A 19874-nucleotide genomic window follows, 5' to 3' on the forward strand; every position below is an offset into this window, starting at 1 on the left:
TCTCACTTCCACACAGCGAGTTGCACAGAAACTGTCAATGCTATGCTAGAGAATATTAACATCAGTAAACTGAATCACACACTTCAGCTTGCTTAAAATGTCTGTTTAATTACACATAATGCAGATATCAAATACAATGGGCATATTTACATTTTTTCAAAAAATATTATGCAAAATAAATGCTGCTCAAACTGAATTACAAAATAAAATTATGATAAAAACCATAACATCATATCACTTTCCAGTATAGTCCCTGCCATCGCCACACCAGAAATACATTAAAGGTATACTGTCACCTGTTCCAATTGTGCCACAGTTACCATGGAAAGAGAAAATCTAACCAATCATACATTTTAAGCGGGTGGCCACTTTTTAAAAACAGCGCCCTCACATGGGAATTTTGAATACCAAGGAACGCCCCTTTGACATATATGGGCATATTTAGATTACAGTTGACTGTATACCTTTAATCCTGATTTCTGTAACAGAAAAAACCTTACCAGGGACAGGATGGGGCAGTTCTGAGGATAGAGTGTAAAGTCACAGCTCTTTTACAAGCATATTAGCTTAAGAGTAAAGCAGACAACAAAGCAAGGCATGAAATGTGTACAATGCTACAACACCTATTCTGACATTAGGAATTGACTACAGATAGAATAAAGGTCTAATGACATATATAAGAAACCAAAATTATCCATGTAATGAAACGGGCTTACACGCCAATGTTCCTGGGTGTAAAATTTGATAAGACATCTCACTTTTTCTAAATTTCCACAATATTACAGGTCATTTTTCTGTCTGGAGTGTAGTTTGTGCTATGGCATGGTTCAATCATAACTTGTTCATTTTACAAATCATACGAAGCATGCTGCTTTCCACAAACACACAAAGATCCTACACTTATTACTCAACTTGGATACTACCGATACAAAATGTAAATTTTGAAACTTGAATAATTTAATATTCATTGGATATCAATCACAGATTTGAAGTTGAAACCATGGTGTGACTCTCACGTGTTACTTTCCAAAATGTAACACTCTGGCTGGAGACATGGTCAGTTCATGACAAGACTCATAATAAATCAAGCTGAGGAGGTGGTAGTTGGTTTGGCTTTCTTGAAGGCTTCACTGGCTTTGTTTGGAATCCCAAGGGCCATTCCTAATGCAGCAATGTTTTGCAGTCCCTGAGAAAGCAAAGAGATTTACAGAAGATGGGTTGAATGCATTGCAATTATCTGGCCATAGAGGGCTCCCTCTTATACATTTGCTGTGTAAGTAATAGCAAAACTTGTATATCGATGATCTGATTAGTCTAGACAATCCAGACATATCAAATTACTTACATCATATTTACCCTGATGAGTTGGATATCAAAGAAACAACAGAGGGTAGGAACTCTGCTTCATATCTTGATCTGTTCCTACAAGTGGGTACTAATGGGCTACACACTAAGCTGTATGACAAAAGGGATGATTTCGATTTTGAAATCATAAATTATCCCCACTTGTCAAGCAATATTCCATCTGCACCTGCTTATGGTGTGTACGTGTCTCAACTTCTCAGGTATTGTAGGGCTTGTGATTCCTACACTGATTTTCAACTGAGACACAGCTCATTGGCATCAAAATTACTGAGACAAGGATACACAACAAAAAGACTCGTTAGGACTTTCAAAAAGTTCTACGGTCGATATGACGACATTGTGGCCAAATATGACACCTCGGTCACACAAATGATTAACGACAGCATTCCCGGCTTTGACTTATTACAGTGATTCATATCCTGTATCTTTTCATACAATATTTAGACAATTTTGGGACCAATCCTGACGGGTGTAGCATGCTAGCAGGGTACGCTTACACACCGGACACCTGGTACCACCACTAATTATCAGTGGTTCAGGATGGTCCTACTTAAATTTGTAAATCACAATTGTCCCATGGACCTGGTAATGCATTACCTTGAATGGAAATGATTATTGGACCAGTTTAATGTCATATTGTAGTAGCATGACAGTCAGGGGTTTTTAATGATTTTCTAAAAGAAAACTGTATTACTTGTACCTGAAAAAAAACAAAAACTGATGTAGTGTTGCCAGATAATGTTCCTGAGAGTACCACTTGTGAACTAAATTTAGGATGACTCAATTTCTAGGACTGAAAGTTTCACCGTCAAATTAAGTCCTTCCATCTCTGTGGTCATACCAATGAATGGCAATGAAGGGACAACAGCTTAAAAATACCGCAATTATTCGGTGTCGCTCAAATTTGATCAGAATTGGTATATACCAGTATGGATTACCAATGATCAACAATAAATGTTGTTTCTATCTGTTCAGTGGAGGAAAATTCTACGTTGATGTTATGACAATGATTTCTGCACAGTACAACCAGAAAAACAACAAGAAATATTTAAACCAGAAAAACAAGAATGACAAAAGTAATTAAGGTCTGAAACTTTAGGTACTGGAGGTCAACTTTAGCAACATGCATAGCAGAAAGGCAGCTAGCCCCCTTACTGCCTTAGTTTGACCATAGACGGTCTTCCTCCCCTCTACTGACGGTCTTCCTCCCCTCTACTGTTTATGGTTTGAGCAGGTCTGTTAATATGTAACAGTTCAATGACAATGACAGGAAATGACTCAAGTCAGTGGAGTAAGCCTGTTTCAAGCCTGTTTCAGAATTTCGCTTTTTCTTACCTCATTTGCACATTTTTGACACTGATGTGTTCATTTGAACAAATTCACATCTCAACCCCTACATCTACCTGTGCACCAAATACCGAGACGGTAGCTTCGGCGGTATGGGAGCCTTTGTGTGTGACGGACATACATCCGCACATACCCACAAATATACAGACGCCACTTAGACTCATCATATAAGCTCTTTTTGGTATTTATATATAAAACCAAATATGAGCAAAAAATGCAACATTTAAAAATTGCACAGTACAAAGGAAAGCAGAGAATTCACCTCTTCTCAACAACACTGTCAACAGTTGGTCAAACTTCACTGTTTCTATGTAAACAAGCGGCCTAGCGGCCGATATAGCTCCGCTGTGATAGTTAAGTGGATGACAATGAGGGAAAAAATGACAAAAGTGTTTGAGATATTGAACTTGAACTGGGCAAAAATGATTTTGTTTAAATTATTGTAATAATAGCAAAACGTAGTAAATATGTAAATTTGGCAGTAATTATCAGCGTATTAGGTTTGTTGTTGACATAGAAGCGAAGAATGGTGAAAAATGATTTGAATAAGCTAATATTGATGTCATAGAAGCCGCATGGGCTTGCCTGGACCGCTAATGGCGCACTTAGATGACCTGCATGCCCTTGAGTCGACATAGCTGTGCGGCCGATGCAAACGCATTTTTACAGCAATATGTGCACGAAAATTCATACAATATAAATGTTACCATAATTTCAATGAACAAAATTAAGGTCAAATAGAAAGCTGCATATAATAAAACTGAAAGCATTTAAACCTATATAAGAAATTTAGAAACTATAATTTTTTGACCAAAATACAGCAAAATTTGCCTAAAAAAAATTCTGCAAATTTCACCACAATTTGAACAAATCTGATGGAGATCACCCCTAGGAACCTCAATACCAAGTTTTAAATCAATCTGACATGCGCTTTCAGAGAAGATAATTTTTTTACCAAAAACAGGAAAAATTGCCCCAAAAATACAATTATGCATTTTCACCACAATTTGAACAAACTTGACTGAGGTTACCTCTAGGAACCTCTATACCAAGTTTCACATTAATCTGACTTGAAGTTTCAGAGAAGAAGATTTCTTGACCAAAAACAGGAAAAATTGCCCCCAAAATACAATTATGCAAATTTCACCACAATTTGAACAAACTTGAGTGAGGTCACTCCTATGAACCTCCATACCAAATTTCAAAGAAATCTGACTTGCGGTTTCAGAGAAGAAGACCATTGTTGACGGACGGACGGACGGACGAGGACGGACAATCAGCCTATCGGATAAGCTCCGCGTCTCTGACAGCGGAGCTAAAAAGCTACAAATGTACTTTGGGAAACAGGAGTGGGGGGGGGGGGTAGTGTTCAAGGGAAAGGGTAATGCAAACATTCAAGGCAAATCTTTTACAGTTATAATCGATGTAATTACCTGAACAGCAACTTTCTTAAGATCTTCATAATCCACCATGGCAACCATATAGTCTTCTTGTATTCCCCATTCCTTGAAATTGATATGTTTATGGATTAATGTAACAAACAGATAATACACAGAACATGGTCTTTTTGAGGATTTAACATGAATTTTACTTATTACACTTCTCTTCCAGGTACTATAAAAGTTGCACACAAAGATGACTCATATATCTGATGATGTACGTAACATGTATATATCATGATATATAAAATCATGATGACACCACCCTTTTATAGGTTGTTTATTCTTAGACTGGCCCTTTTTATTCTGTTTTTTTGTACATCTCGCCCATATTATTATTTTTATACGCTGCCCTTTTACTTTTTTTCACGATTTTATTAAATAGTTTTTTTTCATTTTCAGTATGGTATAAAGCTTGTTGAGAGTTTTAATAATGTAATGCGCTCTACAAGAAATAAATATTATATTATTATTATAACTATGATTATTGTTCCAGAGATACGCAAGGGTACAACTACTTCAACAATGATGACAATAACAACCTCTCTAATTAATTACCATTATCTGTGGAAAAGCTGTGTGAAAATAAATTCTGGCTATTTCAGCAGAGCTTACCATTGCTAAGTTTTCAGCCAAAAGGAAAAGTTCAGTGAGTGCTCTCTGGACAGGAGGCAGAATCTTGGCTGAACTGTCCTTGGGTGTTTCCTTTGCCATCTTGTTCAACAACAGCCACAGTGGTCTCAGCTGGGTTAGGTTTGGCATGTGAGTCTTGTCCAAGGGTTGGGCTGCTGACGCTGCCTGCCCACTGCAAGACAGAGATTGTGCAAACAAATACAACACTCAGTGATACATTTACTGTACTGCTGATCAGCAAAGTGAATATAGTAACTCATCATCCAGATATCTTACAATGTCAGTGAAAGGGATGGTGTATCTGAATTTTGCCAAAAAACCTTTGGGCCAACACAAAGTTTAGTTTCTCATCCTCAAATGGTTGAATGCAGACTAGTAACGTCACCCTTATTTAAAGTTTTAGTGGAAAAATATATAAATTGACAGTGCACTATGTATGGCTAAAAATGTTAATATCTGAATATATCTCTTAGATATGTAAGCTTACACATCGTACAGTTCTGAATAGTGAAAGTATTGTCATCTTTCTTATTTTCATATTGGTAGTTGGATCTTGAGTTCCAAAAGAAACAAAAGTAGGATGAAACATACAAAAAATACCGCAATTATACGGTGTCGCTCAAATTTGATCAGCATTGGTATATACCAGTATGGGTACCAAAGATCAACAATAAATATTGTTTCTATCTGTTCAGTGCAGGAAAATTCTACGTTGATGTTATGACAATGATTTCTGCACAGTACAACCAGAAAAACAGCAAGAAATATTTAAACCAGAAAAAAAAGAATGACAAAAGTAAATAAGGTCTGAAACTTTAGGTACTGGAGGTCAACTTTAGCAACATGCATAGCAGAAACAGTTAGTCCCTCTTAGTTGGACCATAGACAGTCTTCCCCCCTCTACTGTCTATGGTTTGAGCTGGTCTGTTAATATGTAACAGTTCATAAACAATGACAGGAAATGACTCAAGCCTGTTTCAGACACTGGCCATCACTCCTGCACATTTGCAGTATTTCCCTTTTTCTTACCTCATTTGCACATTTTTGACACTGACATGTTCATTTGAACAAATTCACATCTAAACCCCTGCATCTACCTGTACACCAAATACTGAGATGGTAGCTTTGGCGGTATGGGAGCCTTTGTGTGTGACGGACATACATCCGCACATACATACCCACAAATATACAGACATACAGACGCCACCGACTCATCATATAAGCTCTTTTTGGTATTTATATACAAAACCAAATATGAGCTAAAAACGAGCTAAAAACTCTGTACCTTTGTGAAAGAACTAGGATGAGAAACAAAGCAGTAATTTTTTGGCCTATTTGTACATTTTCATCCCTCGCTTTGCAGAGAGGAAAAAAAACTTAGTAAGTCACATTTTACAGTGTCTGTGAATCCATCATGGATGTAATAAGTTCCACGAGGGTTGTTGACATCGTTTTCTAAGCAAATGTGGCCATTACTAGACACACACAGCAGTTTGTATTTATCACTGGTGACCTAGGGAGTCATTTGGGATAGGGATACTATACTAAGCTAGTGGCCTGAAGGAACACATGTTTAGTTCATATCTGAAGGTTTGTGTCCACTAATCATAACTCATTCCTGTTGCTCTTGGCTGAATTCTCCTTTCAGATCACGATGTTATCCATGTCTGTTAATCTTCCATTATATCTGTTCAAATTCTTGAATAGTAGTATTCTGTTCATAAAATCAATGTTCTAACCTTGATAGGAGTTGTAGTATTCTCAGCATGAGTTGTATAACTTTCAGTCTCTGTTGTCCAGTCTGTCTACATGACACATACACCAGCCAACACCACAGTTCATCCAGTGGTAGTTTCCTGGAAGACATCAAAATGATCAAAACCCTTACTCACTATTCCAGAATCTTTTGCAAGTTTTATAATAGAATCAAACAAAATGCAATATGCTAGGCTAGAGTTGTATTTTTTCCAAAAGACCTAGATATCTTCTCAAGAAACTTGCTCTGCCTTCTCATGGAAAATTCCCAAATCAAATACTTCACTTCAAATACACTGCAATTGTTTTCAAAATGTCTGATGTTGGAAATAAGGCATAAAATGACCATTTGCCGCAAACTAATAACTGTGAATGATATTTCTGTAAGATACTCTCAAAGCTCGTGGAAAGATTACAATGAGAAGTTTATTTATTTCAGTAAAGGCATACTCACAGTGCTAGGGTACTTTCTGTCAAGATTGTATTCAGCAATACATAACCAGTTTCAAACCTGCACAGTAAAGATCATGAGAAAACCAAGCTGTAACTGTCTCATTCATTATTTGCTTGTTTTATCGCTGTATACCAGCATGTTTTAGCATTTGTGATTTATTGATCAAAATAGCAATTGATGATCACATGATGTCAATTCCCAATATGATCATCCTATAATATTTTCACAAATATTTGTGAGATACACAAGCAGAATGAAAGCCCTGGGTTGATGTGGGAGTGCTAAACTTTTCTCCTTTTTAACACAGCACTGGCTGAATAAGAATCAAGAAAGATGTTTTGTTTTTTCTTCACACTGGTTACACTTATGTCAAGAAGTAACAGTGGAAATGTTCATGTTATCAAGACTCATGTTACCATGACTACAGTTGGAAAACTCACCTTCCCATTCTGCCCCCTGTGACAGTGAACTTGAATCCCCAGTCATTGTTACTGCAGTCTGCTGTGAACTTGTAATACAATGTGTCTCCTGAAAGACAGCAGATATGTCTTCATAGGTCAACAAGTTTGATGTTTACAACAAGCGTCAGTGTAAAATGTTTATAGTCCACATGTTTACTCATGGTCATTGTGCAGAGTACGGATTCTAATTGATGCAGCTCAATGAAGTGTGTACTTTTCTTCTACATGCAACTTAAAATAACAATTTACAGCAAAGATGTAGAACATGACGAGAGTCACTACTGCTACTCTGATTGAATGATATATAGCAACCCTCATAAAATCATAGAATTACTTGGATTCACAAAAACAATGACAGTACACAGGTTACCCTTCACCATTATATCAAAGGATGAAACATATATCTGTCTGGTGCCACACTCAAGTGATTTATAGTCTTGGTATTGAAAGAAAGTCATCATTCATATAGACCTAATAAAACTGTGAGATTTGCATAAACTTTGGAAAAAAAATAATGAGATCAAAAGATGATTGACAGAAACTAAAAGTAATGACCATATTCATTTGCATAAGTGATACATTTGAATATGCATTGCCAAACACATAACCCAGAAAGTTTGTCAGTCACTTGAAGCTGACCTGGCTCTGTTGGATTGTAAGAATACTTGTGTAAAGGAACATGAATTACAAATTATGCAATCACAATGAATAATATTAAAAAATCAATTTCACCTGTTGTCACATTATTTTACCCTGTGACCTTAATATCAAGCAATCTGATAAGTAAAAGATGTATTCATCTTGCTTGTTGTTTGTCAAGAGTTAAAATGATCTGTTAACAAACCTGGGACATCAAAATCAATCCACTTGTCTCTTGAAGAGCCACTGAAGACACGCTTGTCTTGTTTGTAATCTGGACTGGATGATATGATTAGCTCATCACAGCCTTCCTCTGTTGAACATCTCAGATCAAACTTCACCGTCAGAAATATTGCGTTGGGTATGTGGACTTTGTCCTGCAAGAAACATTACACAGTGTGATGGACATGTGCAGACTTTGTTGTTGGGGGTTTACCGACAGCCTTCCTTGTTGTTGGAGGGTTTATCGATACCCTTCCTTGTTGTTGGAGGGTTTACCGATACCCTTCCTTGTTGTTGGAGGGTTTATCGATACCCTTCCTTGTTGTTGGGGGGTTTACCGACAGCCTTCAGGCCATTTCAGCATTACTTATTTCCAAGAACAGACCTTGAATTGACTTATAAAAACGACACAATATGCCTAACATGTCAAGATGACGGCAACGTTAGTTTGTTTGTCTGACAATGCATTCAATACAAAATTTTATGACAACATAACACTATTGATACAATACCCAAACAGAGTTTCTCTTGAAAATCTCAGATTGGAGTTTAACATGATAGTTATACGGCAAAAATTATTTGTAATTTTCTATTCCTTTGAGAATTGTAGTACTCTTTCTTGGTAGCTAAATTGCTGAAGGAAAAAACCTAAGGCAAGTGGGAATGGCAAATGTTATGGTATGGTATAGTGAAGTTCTGGTGTTCCAGTTATTTTTTCCTTGACATTTCTTTTACAATAATTCCTATGCTTGGCTAATTCCCCCCCCCCCCCACACACACACACACACACACACACATATATATATATATATATATATATATATATATATATATATATATATATATATATATATATATATATATATATATATAAACCCCCCCCACACACACACACACACACACACATATATATATATATATATATATATATATATATATATATATAAATTAAAACTGAACAAAGGTATATCCAATATTATGCCATCATTTTGAAATAATTTCCATGCCTTATTTAAACCAAATCATGAAAAACTACACAACAAGCAGACATGGAGCACCCCTCCCCAGCTCCATTTCTCTTACCTGCATGGAAGCATTATTCTTGTAGCTGTGTTCCGACTCCCTGGTTTCTGTACACAGGTTCACCTCCTCCATAAAATGACACGCTGCTATGGACAGAGGAGCTAACAGTTCTGGTTTACAGTACTGAACTGCATTGTGTACCACCTATATGGATGCAAACACACACATCATTAACTCTAATGTCATATATTTTACTTTATCATTATGGTTATCACTGTCCTGTGTGAGACGCTCCAGTCATGGTTTCTTGTATAATTGCCACGAACTGCTGGATTAATCAGGAAATTTAATCAAACTCTTCATTTCCCAGAAAGTAAACACTTTAAATTATCTAGTACCATTATGACATCTTTTAGTTTCCTAGATTAAAAGTTGGTCATGTTGTACCTAGTCATGTCTGGCTTTGGTATTTTATAGACAAACTTTAAACAATATTGAATACAATGAATAGGACCAAAGCTGAGTCAAGGTCAAAGCATCACTAAGGAATAATCAAACTTATTTATAAATCAAAGCATCATAAACAAATTTTGAAAGCTGCTTCTTTCATCTAAAGTGAGAGCTAATACTCAATATTTTATTATTTGTTTTAAAGTCAGGAGAACAATATAATTCAGAAGTGTCATAGTGCTGGTATTTAACACTGATAATTTGGTGAACCAATGTGGCATGGCATGGCATGGCTGTGAGCTCCAACTCAGGTCAACTTTGGGAAGAGCTATAAACAGCGCCCTCTGGTGACTACTATCAGTTCCTCTCTTACCTTGAAAAAGCTCCCTTTGTCTTCAGCTCTCTGCAGTAGATCTATGGCACTGACAAGCTGTGTGTGTTCAATGCATCCCAGGGATTGACAGCTGATCTCATAGTTATCACCTGGCCATTCAGCAAGCACTGCTGACAACACATGGCGGGCATACATAATGCTGATTGCCGTATTCACCTGAGGAAAGCAATCAAATTTTCTACCTTACTTTTTCTACACACCTTCAAAACTGTACACGTGCTAACTTTGTAATAAAATCATAGATCATGGCATTAAACATTTTATCATGATTTGAACTTTAGCAACTTCAACACCTTGGTGCCTGAGTAAGTCATGTCATCTATATAAAAACCCATTATGAATATTTTATCATCATACAAACGTAATGCAAACTCAATACGTTACAGTCATCTAATGCTTGAAGCCTGATATAATAGTATTCATTTATTTAAAGTTTATTACAAGGTATGCTACTCTACAAATTGAGTATGCAAATCAATTGATAATTAATCACTCTCAATAGTGAACATTCATATATAGTACATCTGACGTACACTATTGTAACAACTTGAACTAATCTAACATGTCAGAACAATAATACCTGACTGATCAATTGATTTTAACTTGTTCACCCCTATTTCTCTGTAAACAGGTCCACAAACACCAGTGATGACAATGGGTTTGGGCCAAACTATGGTGGTGAAAGGGTTAATTGAAGAACAGATGAATTTGAAAATAATCTATCTTTGGTATTAAAGACCATAAAAAAAGCAATTAATCAAGCCCTTGGTGGCTTTACCTTGAATAAGTAATTTCTAGATCCTGACTTCCCATGAGTTTCAAGTTCTTTTCTCAAAAGAGACGAACTCTTGCTTCGTTGCTGTCTTCCATAACTCTGGATAATGAGAAGGCAATAGCAAGTACAGTACATGTAAATTGTCATATAGAGAATATTAAGAAGGCAACAGCAAGTATGCTACATGTAAATTGTCATATAGAGAATATTAAGAAGGCAACAGCAAGTATGGTACATGTAAATTGTCATATAGAGAATATTGAGAAGGCAACAGCAAGTTCATGTCAATCGCACTCAGCACGTAGAGAATATCAATTCAACCTTCCTGTTGAAATTTTTCATTATGTTTCAACTATTGTGCATTATTACACAATATTAAAAACTTTCAAGGTGATGTGATTGGTTTGCAGTAGTGTTTTCCATAGTTTAATCAAAATGTAGAACATTCTCCTATCTTCACTGCCTCTGGTCCGCCTTATTGGCACACAGTCCATGTAGCCGACAATGAGATACAAATGATATGCGGTTAAGGTCTCCTCAACTAACTTTCAGCTGGTTGTTCACTTTCTAATATTTTTATAGTATTTTAGCCTTATCAGATCCACTGCACTGCACACAGACAATTGCTGAGTAACGAGAGATTATGTCAGAATGCTCAACTTGGTAAAGCCGTACAGATAACTTTGAACTCCTACATTTTTCCCTCTGATCCACAAACTCTACCCCTGGCATCTGTCACTCACCTGTTTCATTTCAGTTTCTGGTGTTGATATCAGTTTTTGGATACCTTCATTTGGTTCATCAATTGCTTCATTCACTGGTCTACAAGGAAAAATAGAAATATACTTGGACTATAACATATGTGCTTTCATTACTATTCATTTTATGGCTAGGAATTGTTTGTCTTTTCATAATAAACTGTAATTTGTATGTTCCTCTGACAGTAATGATCTGAAATTAAATTTAAACATGCTAGTTGCAGACAAATAGTGATTACACAATGTAATTTTTGTATCACAACAGATATTAACAACATCTTTTTGATTTTATGAATTTTTTCAGACTTGTCAGATTATGTCATGGCTGACATTTAGCTTACTGGAAGTTTTAAAAATCTTCAAATTTTAAAATATATTAACTTTTTAATAATCAAAATTCCACTTCACAGAATGCATACAAAGGAAAATTGATGGGCAATTTTCAGGTAGGATTTGGCGAAACATCACATGTTGTGATGCTTTCATACTGTCGATTTTCCTACTGAGGCAAATAAAGATACAGAATCCTAGAAGTAAAATTCCTGTTGAATGAGCATATCCAATTCAATACAAACTATCACTTTATATTCACTTACTTTGGTAGGTTTTTTGTTGGTGTGTATCCAATGACACCGATGTCCACAACTCTGTTCTCCATTTCTTCCAGCACTGGACGTTTTGGTGGCTCCCATTTCTTGGCTAATTCCTTGATGTGGTCACTGATGTGAAACACATCTCCATCAAAACTGTAAGATGATGGGTGACAGTACAGGTAAAAATTTCACAAAAAACAGTACAGTAGCTGTTGATCCATCATTAAAAACTACCTAGAAACTCAAAAAGCTCACTTTGTTCTCTGTTTTGTCAAGAAGAAAGGAAGGAAGTGCGAATGAACTTTTGAATCTTACCATTTTTGTACTTCATCCAGGAGTAGATTTGTCTGTCTTCCATTGGCTTCGTAAATGGCTCTCAGCACTGACAATGGTGCCTTCAATGCATCGTTGGTTATCTACATGAATATTATACAGATACATGGACAAGTTCAGTAACAGTCCAACAGTTCATTCATTATTCTTACAATTTGATACATTGCAGTGATGAGGGAAAAAGTTACATCCTTCAGTATTCATTACGGTGATTCCTCATGAGCACTGCACCATCAATATGACAGCTCAAATAATGAACAGAAATATATTTGCAACCGACATTCCCTTATAAATTACTGATTCCCATGGCAATACCACTGAATGACATTAATTACCTGAAAGCAGATTTTTGTGTTTTCATCAAGTCCCTCCATTGGATCAGATCCTCCATAAGTCTCACCAGGTGTCGCCGTCATATCAGGGGTCTTGGTGGGTGACATTGGCGTATTCTCCCCATCACCATCACTGCTACTACTACTGCTGCTACTGCTACTGGAGTCATCATCCGACCAATCAGATTCAGAGTCAGAATCACTCTCTGGAGTAGATTGGTGTGGTTTCTTGGACGTGGCCTGACTCTTGTGATGTTTACTGGTATCGGATTTGTCACCTGTGTACAGCATGACTGACAGTATCTGGAAGGACACGGATGTCGTGGCTTGTCAGCGTTAAACATATATTTTTTTTTTTTATTCAGTCCATCATCCAACAGGCGTTAGCCCAATTACAGGATGAGGTAATGACCCGCTAACTCCCCCAACGGAGCACTGAGGAGTAAAGTGCCTTGCTCAAGGGCACAACACCGTGCTGGAGTCTCGAACTCACCATCCTCCGACAGTGAGTCCGTTACTCTGGACCTACCGGGTCTTGAACCGGGTCTCGAACACTGAGTGAAAAGAAGTGCAACATATAGGAAGCAACAGGCAAATAAACAACAGTTTCCACTATGGGTCATCTGTGTTTTGTCTAGGGCACGTATGTCATCATCAGTTTGTGGCAATACCACTTCTGCAACACTGCTGGGACCGGTACATTGAATGAAGTTTTTTTTTTTCATGTCCAGTATCCTTTTTTTTTTCAAGTCCAGTATTCATTATAAACAGTAATCTATTGAAGTAAGTCATTGCTCTGTTAATCCTCCACACAAGGCAAATTTCTGTTGGGCAATAAGTAACATTGATAATTCACAACAAATTCATTGAATACAGTTAGAAATCACAGAGCTCTTACTCAATCACACTGATCAATTCATACAAACTGATATTTAAAGGACTGAAACTACTATTTACAATGAATACTGGACATGAAAAATCAGAAAGTAAAGTCATACAGTGATCATCAAAACTGTTGATTATCAACATTGACAAGACCATAATAGCAAGCATTATTTCTGGCAAGTGTCCTTTGCAAGGCTGTGTTACCTCTAAATCTTTGAGTAACCACTGTCGACTGAAGCCAGTGCCTTTGGATGCTGTATGAACCAGCAATGGTACAAGTCCACTGTCCAGTAGCTGACTGACACTCCTAACTCCATCATGAGCACTCTGCAAGAAACAAAACAACAAATACAGCATTGAACTTTCATGTCTGAATGCCTTCCACTGGAATAAGGCATGTGCAGGCTTCTAAAGCTGATTGCATCCGTAACTGGAACTGGTCAAACCTGGCAATTGTGACTGTTTGAAAAGTGCATTTGCAAGTGTAAACTTAAACACTGCTTTTTTCAATGTTCGCTCTCTTACATTTTTCAATGGTATTCCACATTGCAATGTCATTCTTTTTTACATGATAATATCATCCATGAAGCATGGACATTGTGGTACCTAAACTGAAAAATCTAATATTTTGCTCTATAATAGATGCTTCATACACTTACCTGTAAATTTGCAAGAATGGCCTTCAATGTTAATGCAAGCACCCACAGGTTTTCAACATTCAACTGTTTGCCTGAAAAACAAAAGTATAACAAACATGGGGCCCGGGGGCACCGACGTCCTTTGTACCTCCTTACTGTTTATTAATTGCCATAAATGTGAAATTTGGCAAAATGTCAAATGTGTTTGACATAAATGAAAGTTATTTGAACTGGTTGGTTACCGCTCCAGCATAAGTTCAAGTGTGGATTGTAAGTATCAACAACCTTGATATGAACCATTGACTAAAAAACATTTGCTTGTGACACTCACCACACTTGTACTTAGTATTTGGAGTGTATACCTATCTACAATACAATGATAAAAAGTTTGGACTCTGTAGGTCAACAGTGCATCTTTAATGTATGAGACTAAATAAGCTTACCCCTCAAGTATGTATAGGCCAAAAACAATATTTAATTTGAATTATGTAGTGCAGGAAAGGACATACAATCAGGGTTAGCGGTAGGATTTTCAAGTTAGTAGCCACACTTACTCAGTGTGGCTAATTTGGTCCTAATTTTATTAGCCACACGCAACTTTCATTAGCCACACAGTAGACATGATGTTTAACCCTTCATCACCATGGTTTGTCCCAAACCCATTGTTTTCTATGGTAAAGTTGGACCTGTATACAGGGAACTGGGGGTGAAAGGGTTAAGTAAAGTAAACATTTGTAAAAACACATTCAGAGAACACACAAGACCTTATAAACATTTTTCAAGAACAGACAAATCATCATTATGTGATTTGGGAAAATTGTTTCAACTCAGACCAAAATAAAAATGAAAAAGAGTAAAATATTGATGAACATGTTACATCCTCATCTATATATACTCTTTTGTTGTTGATTTTGCAAAACCTGTATTGCACTTTATGATCAAGATCCCCAATGGGGATAGGATTTCAATAAAGGCTTACTTCACTTTACTTTATGTGCTCTTATCCTGGTTAAACCCGATACAGAAAGGTGATGAGCGTATAATAGATCATTACAGTTAATAAAATTACTTTCCGATCAGAAAAACTATTGAAAAGGTGTTACAACAATGGACATTGAAGTTCCCGCAACAGCATCGCTAGGAAAATGGCACGTTTTGCCAGTACCTTCATGAATCTGTGTCCCTCCGTACCCCCGTTACCTAAATAGAATAGTCCCACTCCGCACATCCGCCATTGTTTATTCTCACTCAAGGCCACGATGAGACGTTGGTTTTCCTTCTCTAAATATGCAATTTCATTTGTTTGACGCTATTATCAGTTCATCAGTGAAGAGTTTTTACCGATTACTATTACAACTTTCACTGCTACGTCGTTGTTTTCACAAGATGTAGACCGTTTGATATTGCAATGTCGACTTGCTTTTATCATGTGCAGTGCCATGCCAGCTGGTTTTATGGTTCACACAATGCTGTCGATCGACAGCATACACGACGTCTTTGTTTCACGTTTACTTTTCACAAGTTATGATTAATGTGGAAATTTCACTAAATATCGCTGATCCAGGGATTTTGTAATCAGTTTGATTTGATACTGCGATATGAAATATTGTGTCAATAAAGCTCAGCACTACCTCCATGATCTCAGTATCAGCGTGATCGGAAGGCCAGTTCATGGAGATCGCGAGAATGTAATTGTAATATTTTGTCTTCCTTTACAATTTCAAGTAAGCGCTTTAAATAAAGAGTTTTTATTTTGTCTTTAGCATATATTTGGACTGCTTAGTTTTATCAATTTCGATGAAATCAGCTGTCGCCACGCTTTTGAGATCGTGGCGATTGCCGATGGGTTTTTGTTCGCCACAAACAAGCATAGTGATGTTGACAACTACATGCATGCCAGTGCACGATTTCAAAGTAGCCAGGAGGAAATTCTAATGGTCTTTTAGTGGAAATATAGGTATTAAACGACAGTGAAACAAACAACATTAGTTATCGTGACCTTGCTAAAGTGCAATCTCGGATCATGTATGATCTGATGATCATGCCAAATTACCATGTCGGATTATGCCGTGATTCTGAAGTGCGCGTACTTCCTTAGTAAATCGGTCAACATAAAACTTTAAAAGCACACACTTTAGCGATCGAAGTCAAAAATGATGTCAAAATCAATGCACAACTGTCGAAATTACCCAAAATAAGCAACAGAAAACTAAAAGGAATCGCTGTGTCGAAAGGACAGTACGTTAACATAAAAAGACGCCAGTTTGTTATGACATGGAGGCCGGAGGTAGAAGGACAGAGCATTCCCTCGCTCTCACCCAGCTATTAGTACGGGCCGCCGGTCGGGTTGCCTCGCTATTAAAAGCAATGGATTCGCCGGTACTGGGGGAGTACCGAGTACGGAGCCTCGGAGGCCATCATTCTTCAGTCTATCGAAGGAGCGTTTCGTGCCAAAAAATACATGACAGCAATCAAATATACGCTAAAACCTTTAAAACGTCAAAATTCGCAACTGACCGAGAAACATGAAGGCCTCGGGGGTTTTTTTCAAAGTCCTCGAAAAACAACGCTAACTTGTTATGTGCGCATGCGCATATTAAGGGGAGACCCATTTGATTTCGGGGGGGGTATGCAGGAAGTGGGTATGGGAACTTTTTTTGTTAGAGAGACAGCATTTTTGATTTCTACAGTCAGACCTGCATCAATTTTTTTTTCAAATGGAGTAGCAGTGCAATTTTCAAATTTAAGCCAGTGTTTCACATATCACAGGATGTTTTTATTTATTCATTTTACATTCCAACAAATGACAAACAAAATGGAAAGTCTATTATATATACAACTTTAAATTATAGAACACTTTTTAGCAAATCAACTGTGATCAGTACTATACCTGCTTTTCTTTAAAACAGTCAATTCCTTTTATGTTCTCAGGGGAGATGTTATCTTTTGTGGTCAGAGAAACAAGGCTCACACATTGTATTTCATTATATTTGTTGTTCCTCAATTTTCATTGTCAACTTGTAATCTTTCTAACATAAACATATTTATATTGAGAGAATAATGTATTGGTTTTAACACTAGTTTATTGACTCCTATCTTGTGTTTTAAATTTTCACGATTTACAGAAGTCAAATAGTCCATCTAGATATTGCCTTTACCATTGAGATATTGCAACAGAAATCCTGAAACATGATTTCTTGGGTCAGAAAAGGGAAGAAAAACATCGAGTGCACCGAGGTGTAAAGTAGTGAATGCTTATATCATAAGTGCTGGAAGAAAACACATAAGAATTACTTGTGGTAAAAACATTTGCGTGCCTTTGGCAGCATGCCAGCAAAGAATACATGAGAATGAAGTTTCCAAAATTTTGCTCATTTCAACAGCATTGTGACAATTCCTTTTTTATTTCTGTCTGTTATGAGAATATTTTTTTCTCAAGCCATTACAGGCTTAATTTTTTTCTTTTATTTCACCTGGTGACAATTTTTTTTCCTCGAAATCCTCTTTATCATATACCTAGATTCACGTACCCATGTAAACCTAAGGGAAAGGCGCTCTTACAGGTGTGTAATAAGTTGCCGTATCACGCCCAGGCACACTTTGCCCAAATAAGGTAGTGTGCGCGCTTTTTCGAACTTTTTCATTGTCGTTGCTACGCGCGTTGCTATCCACGTACATTCCATTCGAAAGCACGTCAGCGCGAGATTCGAGCCCGTTTCTATGCGCTTCGCTCGTAGTTTTGAAGCAAATTGTAGACAGTTCGAATCTTATTCCGATCAAAATTTGTTTAAAACAAGTGCTTGATAGTCTCCTCTCAATGTTTTGCTGAGAAAGTGTATTTTAACGAGCAGAATCAACTACTCATCTTTGCTCATTCTGTAGTGACATTGGCGTTCGCATAGAACAAGCTCGTGACGCGTTCCACAACAGAACAAATGACAACATCATACGTATTAATCCGCAAAGTTGCGTGGCTCATGTTTTTTTTAATTTACGCCCATAACTTTAACAAAATTTTATTGATAAATACTGAAACATATCACAACCGTTCAATAAGGTATATGATAAAACCTTACGGCCCAGATACGGGTTTTGCGGACCTCGGTCGTACGGCGTACGGGCCCTCGCACGCTCGGGGCCCTTCCGCCGTACAACCTCGGTCCGCAAAACCCGTATCAGGGCGTAAAGATTAATACCCCCCCAGAAATCAAGTGGTTCTCCCCTATTATATATATAAAGTGAGCCCCTGACCTATACGGGCCAGTGGATTACTTCCTCAGTAGAACTGATATGCCTGCCAGTACCGGTGTTTATCGGTACGGAGGCCATCATTCTTCAGTCGATCAAAGGCGCCTTTCGTACCAAAAAATACACGACAGCTGCAAAAGTGCATCACTGTCAACTTTACCAAAAATGTGCCCATACCGAGAAACAAGATGGCGTCCGTTTCGATTCTTCAACTCAGATTTTGTCCTACAGTTGTGCGCATGCGCAGATGGTAGCTTTAGCGAAAGTGAGGCAAAATCAAGTAAATATAAAATAAAAATGGATAAAAATATTGTTTAAAAATAATGTGAGGCATGTATCACCAAATCTTGAACATTTCTGACGGTATTTCAACTATACGAACACCCATGCCAAACATCACAATAATCAAATCAGTGGTTTTGAGGAAAAAGTGAAAATAGTGGTTATCAGAAAAAAGCTAAAAAAGTGACTTTAAAATGATTCAATCAAAAAAAGAAAAAAGACCGTTTGAGATACATGCCCAAGTGACCACCAGACCAAATTTCAGAAAAAGTTACTGAAGCGTTTCTGAGATACCTGCGTCCACAGCATACGGCCCACTGTATGCAACAACAGAGGCCGCGTCATCACATTAGTACTTTGGGCCTTTGGCCCAAAGGACTAAAATTACGTCATCATAAAGCTAGCAGTGTTCAACACATTGCTCTTTGGTATTGCACAGTACCGGTAAATGGCAGTACACTTCTTGATCACTATAGAAAAGTACACAGTGTCACGTTTCTAAACACTACGTTTAAATATAAGTCAACCTAGACATGAGATTTCTAGTCTGTTCCTTTCAAGTTCACCGTTCTATATACAAATTTTCACTTAACCTAAACCTCTACGCCTAACCTTTTTAAAAATTGCTTTTCACAAATTTATTTACCTTGTTTTGACATGGTTAGAATATCCTTGGCAATTGTGAGAAATCTTTGCAACCTTTCCTCATCCAGTGGTTCTCTGACTGCTGGCTTGCATTCTACTTGGTGTTCTTTCACCTGAATTGAAACAATAGTAACATGTGTGTAGAACTGCACTGTTAGGAATGTTGAAGATTAACAGTCCGTGGGTCAGTTATGAGATTTGTA

At 37.2% G+C, this 19874-nt stretch overlaps 2 protein-coding genes across 2 annotated transcripts in view; one reads left to right on the forward strand and one right to left on the reverse strand.

Moving 5' to 3' along the window:
• The window catches only part of LOC139151902 (probable endonuclease 4), a 577101-nt gene that overhangs the window by 331644 nt on the left and 225583 nt on the right, over positions 1 to 19874 (forward strand). The gene's annotated exons all lie outside the window — the stretch shown is intronic.
• Positions 89 to 19786, reverse strand: LOC139151890 (zinc finger ZZ-type and EF-hand domain-containing protein 1-like). Its single transcript, XM_070724922.1, has 17 exons — positions 19673 to 19786; positions 14518 to 14588; positions 14063 to 14185; positions 12977 to 13276; positions 12624 to 12724; positions 12312 to 12461; positions 11701 to 11779; positions 10961 to 11056; positions 10162 to 10338; positions 9399 to 9542; positions 8299 to 8470; positions 7434 to 7521; positions 6994 to 7050; positions 6524 to 6640; positions 4767 to 4956; positions 4146 to 4217; positions 89 to 1186 (listed from the first exon to the last, which is right to left on the reverse strand). The coding sequence occupies exons 1-17, from the start codon at positions 19683 to 19685 to the stop codon at positions 1085 to 1087; spliced, it is 2052 nt and encodes a 683-aa protein (XP_070581023.1). The 5' UTR covers positions 19686 to 19786; the 3' UTR covers positions 89 to 1084.

Source organism: Ptychodera flava, chromosome 15, assembly GCF_041260155.1.
Source record: "Ptychodera flava strain L36383 chromosome 15, AS_Pfla_20210202, whole genome shotgun sequence".
In the NCBI taxonomy this organism is placed as follows: domain Eukaryota; kingdom Metazoa; phylum Hemichordata; class Enteropneusta; family Ptychoderidae; genus Ptychodera; species Ptychodera flava.